This window comes from Manis javanica, chromosome 13 (genome assembly GCF_040802235.1).
Source record: "Manis javanica isolate MJ-LG chromosome 13, MJ_LKY, whole genome shotgun sequence".
NCBI classification, from domain to species: domain Eukaryota; kingdom Metazoa; phylum Chordata; class Mammalia; order Pholidota; family Manidae; genus Manis; species Manis javanica.
The window spans coordinates 86,482,776-86,497,265 of NC_133168.1; the positions used below are offsets into that span (position 1 = coordinate 86,482,776).

The 14,490-nt window shown below is 57.7% G+C and overlaps 1 protein-coding gene across 13 annotated transcripts in view; it reads left to right on the forward strand.

Moving 5' to 3' along the window:
- NFIX (nuclear factor I X) overlaps nucleotides 1-14,490 on the forward strand; it is a 94,554-nt gene that overhangs the window by 59,038 nt on the left and 21,026 nt on the right. For all 13 annotated transcript variants that reach the window (XM_037022547.2, XM_037022548.2, XM_037022544.2 and 10 more), the window contains 4 exons: nucleotides 12,224-12,286; nucleotides 12,621-12,695; nucleotides 13,067-13,187; nucleotides 14,318-14,454. In XM_037022547.2, the coding sequence (XP_036878442.1) occupies nucleotides 12,224-12,286; nucleotides 12,621-12,695; nucleotides 13,067-13,187; nucleotides 14,318-14,454 (396 nt within the window). The remainder of the gene's footprint in view (nucleotides 1-12,223; nucleotides 12,287-12,620; nucleotides 12,696-13,066; nucleotides 13,188-14,317; nucleotides 14,455-14,490) is intronic.

Sequence of the window (14,490 nt, forward strand, 5' to 3'; positions counted from 1 at the left end):
GCCCAGGTTGGGGTGCCAGTGGAGGGCACATGGTGCGTGGGGCACTGTCATCCCTCAGGTCTCCTCCCCCATCTGAGTTGGTGTGGGGGAGGCAGAGTGTGCTCTGGAGTAAAGGGGATGCTTTTCAATGTCTCTCTCCTTCCATTCCTGCTTCCCCTTTTCTGAAGCCTCTGCTTTGTCAGGCTCTAAGGGTGGGCCTGTTGTCAGCCGTCCCTTAGGACCACACTCTGGCCCCTCCTTGGGGAGGACAAGGAGTGAGCTCAGGTCCTGCCTCTCATGTCAGGGCAGCCCCAACACCAAAGGCCAGCTTTCCCTTTGAGGAAGCCCTGCATGAGTCACCCCTTGATGGCACTGGAAAGGGCTGCCTCTGGGATGGGTACAGGAGACACCCTGGAGCCTCACTGTGGGTGGGAGGGGCATGTTCAGCCAACCTGTGCCTCCTGGAGTGCCATCCTAGCATGTGCCACCCTCTCTGACCATGCCTTTGTGCGTGAGTGGGGTGGACGGAGGGGGGTGATGCTTGCAGAATCTGCCCCCAAAACCCCACGGCTTAAAAGCAGCCTGGGCAAACTGCTAATGGCTGGCAGTGCGCACTTCCAGGAAGCCCATCAGAGGAGCCCAGCCCAGCTCAGCCCCACATGTGTGGCTCTTGGTGCTTGGGCAAGGCAGCAGATAGGGATCAGTCTTTCCCTGGTCGTTGGGCTGCTCCACCAGCTGGCAGGAGGACTGAGAAAGGATTGGGGGGCCAGGGAAGCAGCTAGATCCAGTATGGAGCCCTGAGAAGCTATCAGCACTGCCCAGGGTCAGGGGGGTGGGGGGAGCCGGCCTCACCTCAGCTAACCTCCCCGCCAAACAAAGGGGCCTTTCTCCACACCCGGCCTGCGGGGTGTGCCTGCCCAACTGCTGCCGCCACTGCAGAGAGCGGGGGTGTTTTTTCTTCTTCTTCTTCCTCACTTTTCTCCATTTCTCTCCCTCTCTTTGGTTCCTGATAGCTAACTTTTAGTCTCCATTTTTCACTTTTTGAGACGGGTGGAGGGTGGGAGGGAGGAAATCTTAAGGCGTTTTTCAAGCGCAGTAGCAAGTCTGTGTTGCCAAAGAGTAGGGGCGTCGTGGATGTGTTGAGTACACTCCCACATGTGTTGGGGTCACGCGGCCGCAGAATCGCGCACATCCAGGGTAGCCCCGCACTGGGGAGGCAGGCAGAGAGACTCCGAGCGCGGTAGTGGACCTGCAGGGTGGCCCAGGACTCCCAGGGTTACCTGCAAGCCATGCACCTGGCAGCATCCTCACCTCTCATTTCTCCTCACTCGCCCATTCCCGGCTCCCTTCCGGTCCCTGCATCGCAAGCTGTTCCTAATCAATGGGAAAGGGAAACTCGTCCCTCTCGTCACATCACGGGATGTGCGCGGCAGCGACAGCAACGGGAGCCGCTGCCTGCAGCAGCACATCCTGGGGTGCGAGCGGCCCGGGCCTGGCCGGGTCCTCCTCCTTCCGGCTCCGGCCTTGTGGGTGTGCAGAGGGAACCCTGGCCCGTGCAGCCCCGGCGGGCCGCGCACGAGTTCTGTGCCCCCGCCCCCGCCGCGGCCGGCGGCCGGCAGCTAGTGTTAACTCGTTGCGCCACCTAGCTACTGCTTCCGGGAGTGCAGCGCGCTGTTCCTTTGGGGTGCGACCCCTGAGCCTTGCTGCCAGACTGCCCAGGGAAGCTGTTTTCCAACCTTCAGGGTGTTGTGAGTGGGGAATTTGGCACATGCCAGCCTGGAGGTTCGATGTAGTTTTGTCCCTTCAGCAGCCTGGACTGTTCCAGCCCCGAGTCTGTGTGGCTGCTACTACCAGGTGCCAGTGGAGCCACTCTTTTGGAAGATGCTCCTTGGCGGCTGCTCAGGATTTCAGCAATGCTGAAATACAGGGTCCTGGAAGCTGACCCCCTTAACCCATAAAAGCCTTCCTTTCCTATGCTTGGTGCTTTATAGTGTGTGAAACTGTCCCATCTCATTCTCTCTAAAACTTCCTGTTCACATCTCACTGTGCCCCAAGAGGCAGGCCTGGGTTGTGTTGCATAGAAAGGGAGAAGAGGCCTGGAAGACAGCCAGGGCACTAAATAGCAGCAGGTCTAGGATTTGGACCCAAGGCTCCTGCCTCCAGGCCCGAGACTCAGCGCCTTCCACCACCCAGAGCCATCTCACCCTCTCTGGAGGCCACCTGCCTGCCCACTGCTTCAGCCCAGTCTGGGTTTTCAGGGCTCTGAGTAGGAGATTTGGAGTCAAAGGCCCAAATTCCTTGTGTCTCATCTGGACAGCTCTGGACACCTCCTACAAAGCTGTCATCAGGCTTCCAAGGAAGGAGCAGGCCCGCAGGAGTGCCCCCCTGCCTCTCTCCTCACAGGGAGACTCTAGTTCCTCCCTCTGGTCAGCCCACCTCAGGCATGAGGGCCAGTGTGTAAAATCCTACATGAGGTCCAGTGGGGCTTTGCAGGATGTTTAGTGGTACTGGGGTTTCCATATCAGTTCTCTGGGTGTGAGTGTCAAGGGTTGGGCCTACAAGATTTTCTCTCCCTGTGAGGGGAAGGTGTCAGCTAGCTGGTGCTTCTGTCCCCTGGGTAGTCACTGTAGCCACAATTGGAAGAAGGATCTAGAAGGGTCTCTTTGGAGTCTTGTTATCCACTCCAACTGTGCTTCCAAGTGTGGCAGATACAATAGTAAACAAAAGCCTGAGATGCCTTGACCCCAGGAGGCTGATGGTCTGGTGGGGTGTTTCCCACCGGGAACTCCCAGCTGGGGAGGCCTAGTGCCTAGGTCCTTGGGGCTCTCAAGTTGTCTAGAGCCAGAGTCTCCCACTCTCCCTGCCCTGGCCCAGCCAGAGACTCTAAGTGTGGCTGGGATGTAAAGTAAGGGCTACTTGGCTTCCAATCTCCAGGCAGAAGTTCTTCTCTTAGACATTTGATTATGGCCTGTCTCTGTGACTGTTGCTCTTCCATGAACCCAAGTCCACTTTCTCCCACAAGGCTAGTTCTCTGCAGAGGAGGCTCCTTTAGGGCCACCAGCCTGGGTGCTGGGTGCTGTCCCTTAGAAGGCTGAGGAAGTTAGAGCACCTGAGGATGGGAGGCTTCTCTTTCTTGGGTTCCTGGGTTCCTGGATGGACACTCTCAAGACAAGGGGGTACTGGGAGGCAGGTAGGGGCAGGACTCTGCCCATGGACAGAAAGAGAGAGTGAACTTGGAGCACAAGGAGGCCAGGGGCCCTGAAGCTCCCCTACTCCCATCCTCTGGCTCCCCCAGCCCCCATTCAGTAGGTGAGGAGGCTCCAAGTGTGGGCCTTGCCCTGCCCAGGGTTAGGAGTGAATTTCCTCTTCGTGGGGACTCCCTTCTCCCACCTTCTTTTCCCAGTCACTTGTTCCTTCTCTACATCCCATCCTCATCCTCTGCCTCCCCTTCTGTCCCTGGAATATTGCAAGGATGAACAGGGAGGGACACCTTGGCCTGGGGTCTCCCCAGCCCCTTGTCCTGCTGTGTGATCCTCCAGACAGATGCTAGTAATTGGATGCAGCCCAGGCAGTTGAGTTTGAAGGCCACTCCTGGGTATTTTTAGGAAAGTTCTCCCTGTCCCCCACCCTTTTTTAAAGGAGTCATTTCCTTCTTAGCTCTCTCTTTCTCTCTCCGCTTTCTCCCCTTTACCCTGCCTCTTTGGAACCTTCTACTCCTCTGAATCCTTCCATACAGTCTTCTTTCTTTGAACCACTTTGCTTTGGCCCTGATTTTCCATCTTGGCCCTTTCTCTCTCTCTCTCTCTCTCTCTCTCTCTCTCTCTCTCTCTCTTTTAATTTTAATTTTGTCTTTTTGTCATTCTCTTGCTCTAGGGCTCGCTGCCTCCTTCCCTCCTTCCCCTAGACTCCCACTTGTCCCAGGCATGTCCCCCAAGCAGCCTCCAGAGTGCCTGCTTGATTCTCTCATCCCTGGTTGGCATTAATGCCTGGAGGACTCTGTCCCTTTACAAATAACTAGACCAAGGGCAAGTGTATTTGGAGGGTGGGGGGAGAGTGACGCCTGCCCCTGGGAGGTGGGGACACTATTAATAGTCTTAAGAGCAGCTGGGGGTGGGGGCAGTTGTCTGGCCAGGCCTGGCCTGGGCAGCTCAAAGGGCAGCGCTGGAAATAGGGAGAGCAGGCGGAGGTGGGGAAGTCATTCCGCAGGCTCCTCGCTGATGTGAGTGCCCCACCACAGGGTCCTCAATCTTCTTGGCATGCAGGGTATGGAAGGCATTCTTCACTGTCAGTTTCTATCCATCAGGCTGAGGAAGGGACCGAAACATCTGGGGCTGGGGGCCACTTTTCTGGACCCCACCATCATATGACTCCTGGTCCCAGGCCCTCTCAGAAATGTTGGCTCTAGCTTCAGGCTGTCAAGGCACCCAGCAGCACCACCAGGAGAGGTGCCCATGGGGCAGCACCTATGCTCCTGGTATCCTCAGCTACCCCATATCCTCAGGGATGGGCTAGGATAGGCGGGGTCTGGGGCCCAGCACCCTCAGAATCCAGGGGCACAAGTGTTTACTCCCTTCCCTGGTGGCCTTCCCTTCTCCTGCCTCTCCCCTACCACTTCCATTATGAGACTATTATTGCTGACTTTGGGAAGGTGCGCCTTTAGAAGACAGCCCACTCCACCTTTTATTTCTAGAAAGACCTCTCTGCTTCTCTTTGCAAATGCTAATGGCCCAGGCCCTGAGGGAGCTCCTCAGCTCACTGGCCATGGTCTCTATTTCAGTGCACAAAAAAACTATAAGCTAGGGCGTCCTTAAGGTGTCCTAAGTGTATGGTTCCTACAGGAGGGGAGCTGAGAGCAAGCAGCAGCTTCCCTCCAAGGCGGCATTTGAGCTGAGCTGCTGGAAAGGAGGAGTAGAGTTTCAGCCATTAGAGGTAAAGAGAAATGGTGATCCCAGCGGAAGGACAGCTGGTGTCTGTGGAACCTCCGCTCTGAGCTAGGCCATGGGCTAAGCACCTTATACCTGTTTTCTCATTTATTTTTCACCCAAGAACCCTAGGGGCAGGCAGTATCTGCAATTTACAGATGAGGAAACAATTTAGAACGTGGCCAAGGTCACTGGGCAGATAGGTTCTGGAGCAGGGATGTGGATTCAAAGGGGGAACTTTTCTGCTATTGCTGGCTGCCCACATCATCTCCCCTTGCCCTTAGTGTGCCCCCTTAACCCCTGCTGTGCTGAGGTGAGATCAGCCCACCCCACATTCATCTTGGGATCCAGACCAAAGGACATCTCCCTGGATAAGCCAAGGGCAGGCTCAGGGCAGCAGTGGAGGCAGGCCTGGGGCTAGGGGCTCCTGCTTCCGTCCATCCCCTCTTTCCCCTCTTTCAGTAGCAGCTGCTTCTCACCTTCATCCCCTCCCTGATAGGAATTCTGTTCTGATGGGACTTCCTAGCCCCTGGGCACCTATGGAACCTTCCAGATGGTGTAAACTGCCAGGCTCTGGATTTGCTCATTGACTCTACAGACAGCAGGAAGCACTGCTGTCCGAGGTACTGGGGGTTGGTGCTTGGTCCCCTGAAAAGGGCAGACCCAGGAGGAGCCTACAGTCCTGCCCACATCTCCCAGTGCTGCTGTGGGTAGGAGTCTCATTCATTAACTGCTGGGGTGGGCTTGGAGAAGCAGCTGACAGGCTGATAGACCTGGGCTCTTTCCCTCCATCCACCTGCTGGGTGCTCTGCTCTGAACCAGGATGCGGCCCTCTTCCTCCCTCCTTTGCTGGCCACTGTCTGTTACCCCATGGAGATGAGCTACTGGGCACCCAGTTCCCCAGGGCCTCAGTGCCCAGGAGCCATCTCTAGTTCTTCCTGGGCTGGGGGCAGTGCTAAGGAATGTTCTCCCAGCATGAGTGGGACACACTGCTGAGCAGCTCATGTCAGGGAGCACCCTGGAAGGGCTGCTTGCCTGGGCCCGGCCACTGGAGCCACTCTGCCAGTCTCCTGGGCCCCGATGAGCCAATGGACTAGCTGCTTTCTCCTTTCCCTGCAGCCTCACTGCTAAGCACTGAGCAGGGAACCCTGCAGTAGCCACACCTGGTCCTCACTCCTGGGGGGCCACAGGCAACACCCTTGGAGATAGGCTGGGTTGAGGTGGAGAAGGTAGTGCTGCTGGGGTCAGGATCCCAGAGTGGAATGTCCCATCCAGGTGCTGGCCCTGGCCTGCCAAATCCCTGTGGCCTGATCTGCTATCCCTGCCCTGCCCCACCTTGATGGCCTTCCTTGAACCCAGGCCTCAGGGGCAGCCAGAGCAGGTCTACCCCACACAGGTGTGACTGGGCCTCTTCGTCTCCCCTGTCACTCACTCACCTTTTCTCCCCTGTACAGGTGACTCAAGTCAAAGACTCACGCCCCTTTGGGTCCATGAGTGGAGGGGGAATGAAGAGAAGAGAGATGAGGGTGACTGGGGGGAGGGTGGTATGCTTCCCACCCTGGCCCTGCCTGCACCCCTGCCCACAACTTCAGGGCTGTGCTTCCTGGTCAGGCTCCTGTATGCCAGCTAGGTGGGGGTCTAGGGATGACAGACAAGGGAGAAACCGGGATGGCTCCAGGGCCTGTGCAAGCACACACACTGGCTGTCTCTTGACAGGTGGAGGGAGAGTGGAGGGAAAGAAGGGAAGATCCTAGAAGCCCCTGGGGTCTGGCCCTGGCCAAGCTCCACCCATCTCTGCCCTCTGGCTGCACTGCGTTCTCAAGGACTTCCTCATCCCAGAGTCTCCTGTTTGCTGAGATGTGGAGAACCCCTCTGTGACCCATCCCCAAGCCCCCCATCCATCCACCACTTTCCTCCTCAGGGTGTCTCAGATTCTAAGACTTAGGTTTCAAGAAGCACAATAGTTACATTCTCCAGCTCTGATTGCTGCGGGCCAGGCCTCTGGCTTCTCTTGAGATTGAGTTTCCCGTGCCCTGAACTCTCTGGAATTGCAGAGGAGGGGGAAAGGGGGAAAAGGGGTGCCATGCTGGGGAGGGTCAGGACTGACTTCTGAATTGCATCTGCCCCTCAGCTGATGACGCCCCCAGGACAGATCACACCATCCCCTGCTTCTCCAGCCTCAGGCTTGGGAGAGCCAGGGGAAAGGCAGGTGTACCTTTCAGGCTGTCCTCCCCAGCCCTTAAGGCCAGTGTCAAGACAGAGCTGGAAGAGGTTCTTCTCTGGCCCAGTGCTGAGCCTGAGCATGTTGCACACAGTGGGACCACAGCTCTGGACACACCATCTTACTCCACTGCTGTGGGACAGCAGGAGGCAGCTGGTGACATCTCCAAGTGTGTGCATATCTGAGTATGCTTGCCTGGGTAAATGCACATGCCTGGGTATGCATGTGTAGGTGGGATTGAGTTAGGTCTGTGCGCCTCCTCCCAGCCCCCGGAAGAACTTGCTCCATCAGTGATGCTTGTGGGGGTGGCTGGCTGGCGAGTTACATGTGGCCCCCTTTTCAGAGAGTTTGTCTCAGGTGGGAGAGGAGGCAGAGCATTTGCTGCAGGGAGCAGGAATTCCTCTCTCACTTAGCGGGAGCCATAAATATCTCCCTGTCTGTGACTGGAAATATATATTATAAAGCATGGCTGTCATTTGGGGTTTGTGTGCAATGCTAGGCTCCTTTTGGCTGCTGGAGTTTCTGCTCCAGACCTCCAGTGAAGAGGCAGAACTCTCTTGGAAACATTCACACATGGACACACGTACACATGTTTGCGAACAGGCAGGATCAGGAGAGGAGAGGGGGAAAATGAAGGAGAAGGAAGGTCTGAGAGAGGGGCCCAGAGCCAAGACAGAGAAAAATGACACCAGAAGTGGGATTCCAGAGGGTAAGACAAAGAGCTGAATAAAGGAAGTATGGGGGCTTCAAGGTGGTGCTGGAGGTGGGTGAGAAAGGCAGCACTAGGGGACTTTGTGGCTGTTCCAGGGGATATGGAGAGACCTGAGGAAGAAAGGGCCCCATACTATCAATCACTGAGCCTGGCCCAGGTCTGGGTGCTGAACAAAGCCTCCAGTCTGCAAGCCATTGACACGAGGTGGCTGATGACATGTGTGGATGAATGGGGAGCAGACCCAGACCCAGGTAGCAAATCCCATTGTAGAGCCTTGCTTTGCTTAGCCCACCCAGGCCAACACCAAGACAGAGTCCAGATTCATCACCAGATTCATTCACTTCCCTTCTGGAAGCCTCCACAGTAGCCAGAGCCCTATGGCACCACTGGCAGGTGAGGCCTCTGCCTCAGGAGTATGGGTTGCATGAGTAGCCCAGGACCCCAGAGGAGGGCAGCCAACGGAGGATGCTCAGGTGTGCAACTGGAACCCACTGTGGGCCCAAGACCTGGCTTGGTGCAGGGATTCTGGTGTCTGCCTGCCCCAGACATCCATCCCAGGGCATCTACCCTGGGACGTTGGACACAGTGGTTGGACTTAGTTTTGAGGAGGCTGTGTTTGATGCGAGGTGTGGGAGGAAGCTTAGTGTGGAAGGTGCTCTCTGGTCCTTAGCACCAGGACACAGGAAAACTTTGAGTTGTCTCAGGGTCAAGGGGAGATAGTGCTGCCCCATCCCTCTGTCCCCCCTTCAATATCTCCAGAAAGTGAAGGCAGCTCTGGTCTCTGAAGAGAGGCGCAGGCAGCAGGGTCAGGGTTTCTTCGCTAGCCTCACCCTGAACTGGGGGCGTGCACACAGGGTCCCCACTGCTCTGGTAACCAGGCTGGAGAGAAGGCCAAGGCCGGAAAGGCTGCTAGGTGATGTGGCCCCAAAAGGCTGGGGATTCAGAGTGACTGCCTTGGGGGCATGGGCTGGGTGGGAGAGGATAAAAGATGGAGCCGGGCACCTGCCCACCTTGTGCCAGCCAACAACGTCCCTGCCCCTCCGCTGGCCCACAGGCCACCAGCTGGCCCATTATCCCTGGTGAGAAAACAGGCACTGGAGGGGGTCTTCTGTGCGGCAGGAGCTTGCTCATGCACAAGGCCAGCAGGACTGCCAGGGGAGAGCCACCCCATGCTGGGCCTGGGGCAAGGAGGGGAGGAGGGTGCTGGATAGCAGAGCCCCCTCATGAAGCAGTCAGGTCTATTCCTGTGCTGTTGGCAGGGGGCAGTGCGTGGGGCCTGCGAACAGGAGATAAAGAGTTCAGGCAGAGGGTTTTCTCGCACTAACCATGGATTTGTGTGTTTGTTCAGCTGGTGGCTCTGATAAGCCCCTTCTGCCAGATAAAAGCCGAGCAGCCATGAGGCAGGGCTTGGGGAGGGGTGTCGTAAAGGGGCCTTCCTCCTGTCTGTCCTGAGGCCTGGGGTTATCCACTCCCGGAGGGAGGAACGGAGACAAGGCGCTGGGAGCTGGGATGACAGCTCCTCGCCCCTGGGGGATGCCCAGAGCAGGCCCTGACCTCAGGGCGTGGCTCCCCAAAGAGTCCCAGAGAGCTGGCCTGGCAGCTCCCCACCGCCCTGGGATCCTGTCCACCATGGGCTCAGCAGCCTGTCTGGGCCTTGCAGCCGCTGGCTGGGTTCCTGCCAGCCCCCTTCCCCATCTGTCCAAGGCCTGCCCCTGAGCTGACTGGGTGGATAAGGGCCTGCCCCCATCGTGTCACTTAATGTCACTTAATCAGGGCTCGAGGTCCATTCTCACTGAACCAGTAGAGTCCCTGGGCCTGGGGACATCCGTGGGGGTTTTGGCTGCTTCTATGCCTGTGAGCAGAATGTAGTGTCCCCAGACCCTCCACCTCAGCCTCCCCACCTGGCCCTTGGTGCAGGCTGAGGAGGAAAGGGCACCGTCTGAGGGGCGGCAGGGCCCCAGCCACGGCTGCCGTGCCACAGAGCTGGCCCCTCTGCCTCGGAGCCTGGGTCCAGGTTTCCAGTGTCTCTACCTTTTGTCCTGGAGCTGAGCTGAGTGTGCCGGGGGCTGGTGGTGGCAGTGTTACGGCGGCCGCGGGTCAGGCCGCCAGCGTAAGATGGCTGCCAAGGGCTAAGATGGCTGCCAGCAGCAGGGCAGCGCCCGCAGGCACGTGGCAGCGGTCTCACCGCGGGAGCCTCGCTCCCCATGCTCCTTTACATCCAGCTAATAGTAATAACAGCAGTAACATTCAGGCAGTGTCCTGCTGGAGGATTTCCTGTCTGCTGCGCTCTCCTGGAGCCCATTTGTCTCTGCCTCAGTCGCTGGCCCACCTCCATCCCTTTGTCGGCTCACTCTCCTCTTTCTGTCCTTGGGCCGGGTGTGCGCATGCTCACGGCTTTTGTCACCACCTGACCATTTTCGGGGAGCCAGGACCACTCCCATGGGGTGGACTCCGGGGACTCTTCCGTCTCCCTGGGACTGTGCACACCCAGGCCTGGAGGGCTGGTGGGGTTGAGTTGGTCCCGGGATGGGTGGGGTGGGTAAGAGGGACCTCTGGGCAGCAGAGCCTGGAGCACATGCTGCTTGCCAGGCCCTGCACACTGGTCCTGTGGCTGTGACCTTCTTCAGTTTCAAATCATGGACAGGGCAGGGTGGCCCTGAGAGATGCAGCAGGCTCAGAGCCTGAGTCCAGGGGTGGCCCTAGGGTGGCCTGCCCACTCCTGCCGCCCTTCATCTGCTCACTCACTTCTGGACTGGCTGGGGTTTGAACCAGACCCAGAGGGCCATGAGTGGGCCAGTAGGAGAGAGTGACAAGAAAATTCACACCCACAGGACGCCGTGGCACAGAGGGGTTGCCCTCCCAGGAGCTTGGGAGGATGTCCCAAGGGCTCTCTCCAGAGCAGAGTGCCACTAACACAGAGGGGGCCTGGGGTGGGATTCCCCATCCCTAAACACACCACGGGGGTGAGCACAAAGGGAGGGGAGGAAGGATGCATGCCAAACCAGAGGGGTGAAGGAAGATCCCCCATCAGCACTTTCCTTATTAACCTTTATTTTCTTGATGGATAGCAAGACGAATTGTTTTGGGGAAATAAAAAAAAAATTGTAACAAGGTGAAGTATGGAAGAAGTGGGGCCTGAAACTGTTGTGGGGACAGCCAGTCCTTTCCCACTGGCAGCTAGGACCTTGCCCTGAGCCATGGGAGGGCCTTTGCCCCCAGAGGGCTGCTGTCCCTCCCGCCCCCCCAGCGTCCAGCACTCTTCCGTCTCTCCTGGGTGGCCTCAGGGCACCCTGCCGCCCGTCTCTCAGGCCCGTGCTGTCCCTTAGGAACTTCCTTCTCGGTCCCTCCCCAGGATAAACAGCTTGGCTGTGAGGCCAGTGGGGGCAAACTCCCCGGCCAGCAGGTTGACTCCAGGGTGTGGGCGAGGCCCAGAAGGCAGAGCCCTCCAAAGAGTCAGGCGGAATCCTGTGCTACCCCCATGCTGTTCCCCTGCAAGCAGCTGATTCTTTACCAAATGCCTGCCTTCCTTCTGCCCCACAACCTGCCCTGGCCCCCCTCCACCATCCTCTCACCAGCTGTCGTGCCTGGGCAGGCATTCGGGAGGTCCCCGTTGTGTCCCTGGCACACAAAGCTTTGAGGACATGGGGGGCAGGGGTGGGGGGCTTTCCCAAGCTCAGCAAAATATTCACACACACACTCCACCCTGCCCCCAGCCCTCTGCGAGCTCCCACTGCACAATGGGCCCTTGTCTCGGGGCTCCCTCTGAGCAGCTGTGGCACTGGGGCATGAGACAGCACAGACAGGCTGGCACAGAACGGGTGGCGGCGTCAGGGCAAACCTCCCCGCTCTGTGTTGCCAGGCTTCGCCTGTAAGCATAAAGGTGAGGTGGGGGTGGTGCAGGCAGACAGGAATGGCTCTAACTCATGAGGTGAGGGAAGGAAGGGGCTGCTCTTCTGGGTGAGCTGGGTGGGCAACCTGGGACCCTTGGGTCCCTCCCAGCTGTGTGAAGAGGTGATCATTGGCTTCTCTCCTGGGCACCCTCCTTGCTCTGACTCTTACTGAGTGCTGCTCACCCACAGATGACTTTGCCCCCAGGGCATATTGGGTGATGTCTAGAGATAGTTTTGGTTGCCACAAAGGGTGCTACTGGCATCTAGTGGGTAGAGGCCAGGGAGCTGCCACATACACTACAGTGCCCAGGGTGGCCCCCACACACAGAATGACCCCAGCCTGGTGTTACTGTACTTCCTTGCCCCACACTCCCCAGGTCTCCCAGGGCTGCTTGGAGAGTAGGTGTGAAGGTATTTACAGGGCTGGAGGGGCAGGTGCTCAGCTGGTGTTTGTGGGGCACTTTGGTCTTTACCCATCTCCCACTTGTGTCTCCTGCAGAATCCGGACAATCAGATAGTTCAAACCAGCAAGGAGATGCGGACATCAAACCACTGCCCAACGGTCAGTGCTCCCTGCCCCTGCCCGTCTGAGCCTAGCCGCCACACCCTGCTCTGCCCCACAGAGCTCTCCTCTGTCCGCCAACACCCTGGCCTCCCACCCAGGTTCTCCCCCTTTACCCAGCTTTGCCCCAAGGGGAGAGGGCTCATATGGAGCACATCTCCTCTTTGGAATAGATGAGCAGGCACCCAAGGGCCAGCCTGTGCCTGGGACCGGCAACTTGGGAGCAAATGAGTCTCAGTGAGGGTGGGAAGAGCTCCCACCAGGCTGGGAGAAACAAACAGGCAGCCTCTCCTGGCCTTACCTAACCTATTCACTTGTCCTCTCCACTCTTCAGGGCACTTAAGTTTCCAGGACTGTTTTGTGACTTCCGGGGTCTGGAATGTGACGGAGCTGGTGAGAGTATCACAGAGTAAGTGAGTCCTTCCTTCTGGGCTGGGGCTGAGTCCCTCAGAGGCTGGGGGGGCGGGGGGGACTTGGACCCCATGCAGGTCTTAGTGAGGGTACAGACAGGGTTTCCTGGGACACTCTGCCCTTTAGACTGGGCCAGGTGGAGCAGAGGTGTCCAGAGAGCCCCATCACTGATTTCTGCTGCTCTGGAGGAAAAAAAATCACAACCAAGGGCTCTTCCCCAAAGACCCCAGCCAGGAGGAAGTTGCCTCGGCAACCTTCCCAGTGAACTCACCCTGGGGCTTCTTGGGAACTGCTCACGGCAACAAAACAGGCCCCCTTGGGCCTGCCACACCTTCCAGACCTCACCACCCTCTCCCTTCTTCATCCCAGCTCCTGTTGCGACAGCATCAGGGCCCAACTTCTCGCTGGCAGACCTGGAGAGTCCCAGCTACTACAACATAAACCAAGTGACCCTGGGGCGGCGGTCCATCACCTCCCCTCCTTCCACCAGGTGAGCCCAGCACCACAGTCTTGCTTCCTGCCCCAGGCTATCTCAGGCGCTGTGAGCAGGTGGATGGCCTTGGCTTGGTGCTTCAGAAAGTCACTCCTTATTGAGGGCATTGGCGCCAGAGCTGCCTGGACCCACCATGCTGAGCTCCCTGCTTTGTGCTGCTGCTGTGCACTGGGCCCTGGGGACATAAGCCCAAACAAGGTACAGCTGTGCCTGGAAGGCGCTCCCAGTGGGGATCTCAGAAGGCCTCTCTCTTGGGGATATGACTTCTGAGCCTAGACCAACGGGGGCTGGTATGGGCACAGGGTGGATGCTCGAGGAAGAGAGAGCAGCCTCCATTCCAACTGAGACTAGACGAGCTGGTGGGACGCCCACAGAGGGCTGCAGAGGCCAGAGGAAGGCGTTTAGACTTAAAACCTGCTGAAGGGTTTTAAGTAGGAGATGCTGGGGATGTGCATTCCAGAAAGTACCCTCCAGCTGCTGTGTGCATGGGCAGGACTGACAGCCACTTATAGGCCATCCCACCAGGCTGGGATAAAGGAGTGGCATGAGAGGGAGGGATGGAGTTGAGAGATGTTTGGGAGGTGGGTACAGTTGGCCCTGGTCAGGGCCAGTTGTGCAGGGCAGGGTAGCATCCTGTCCTTTTTGAAAACACTTGGATGTTTAGTTCATTATGAAGTTTTAGGAAACCATTTTGATTTGTTAAAATACTGCATTAAAATATTATAATATTTCTATATTTACTATTTTAACAAAAAATAATGTAATATCTTGATGTCTGAGTTTTGTGGCACTCCCTGCATTTTGTCCCCAGAAGCTCCCTGGGGACTGATGCTGAATAGAGGGCGGGGCTGAGGAAGCAGTTAAGGGTTTTGCTACCTTCCACATGGGCAGCTCAGTGAATCGTGGTATCACCACCCAGAAGGGGCTTGAGGAGGGGCAGCAGGCCAGCTGGGCCCAAGGGGCTCTAAGGCGGGTACAGGGGTGGGCACACAGTGAGTGCCCCAAAGTGCTGCTGTCAGCAGGCACTGGCTCTCCACACTGAGGGGCATCAGTGCAGGCTTCCTTGGTTTGAGTGCCTGTGTCTTGGCCCACCCTTGGCACACCTGATCCCTTTCCTCCTTCCCCAGCACCACCAAGCGCCCCAAGTCCATTGATGACAGCGAGATGGAGAGCCCTGTTGATGACGTCTTCTATCCTGGGACAGGCCGCTCCCCAGCGGCTGGCAGCAGCCAGTCCAGTGGGTGGCCCAACGATGTGGATGCAGGTATGGCACTGTGGGGCCAACCCAGAGCCTCCTCTT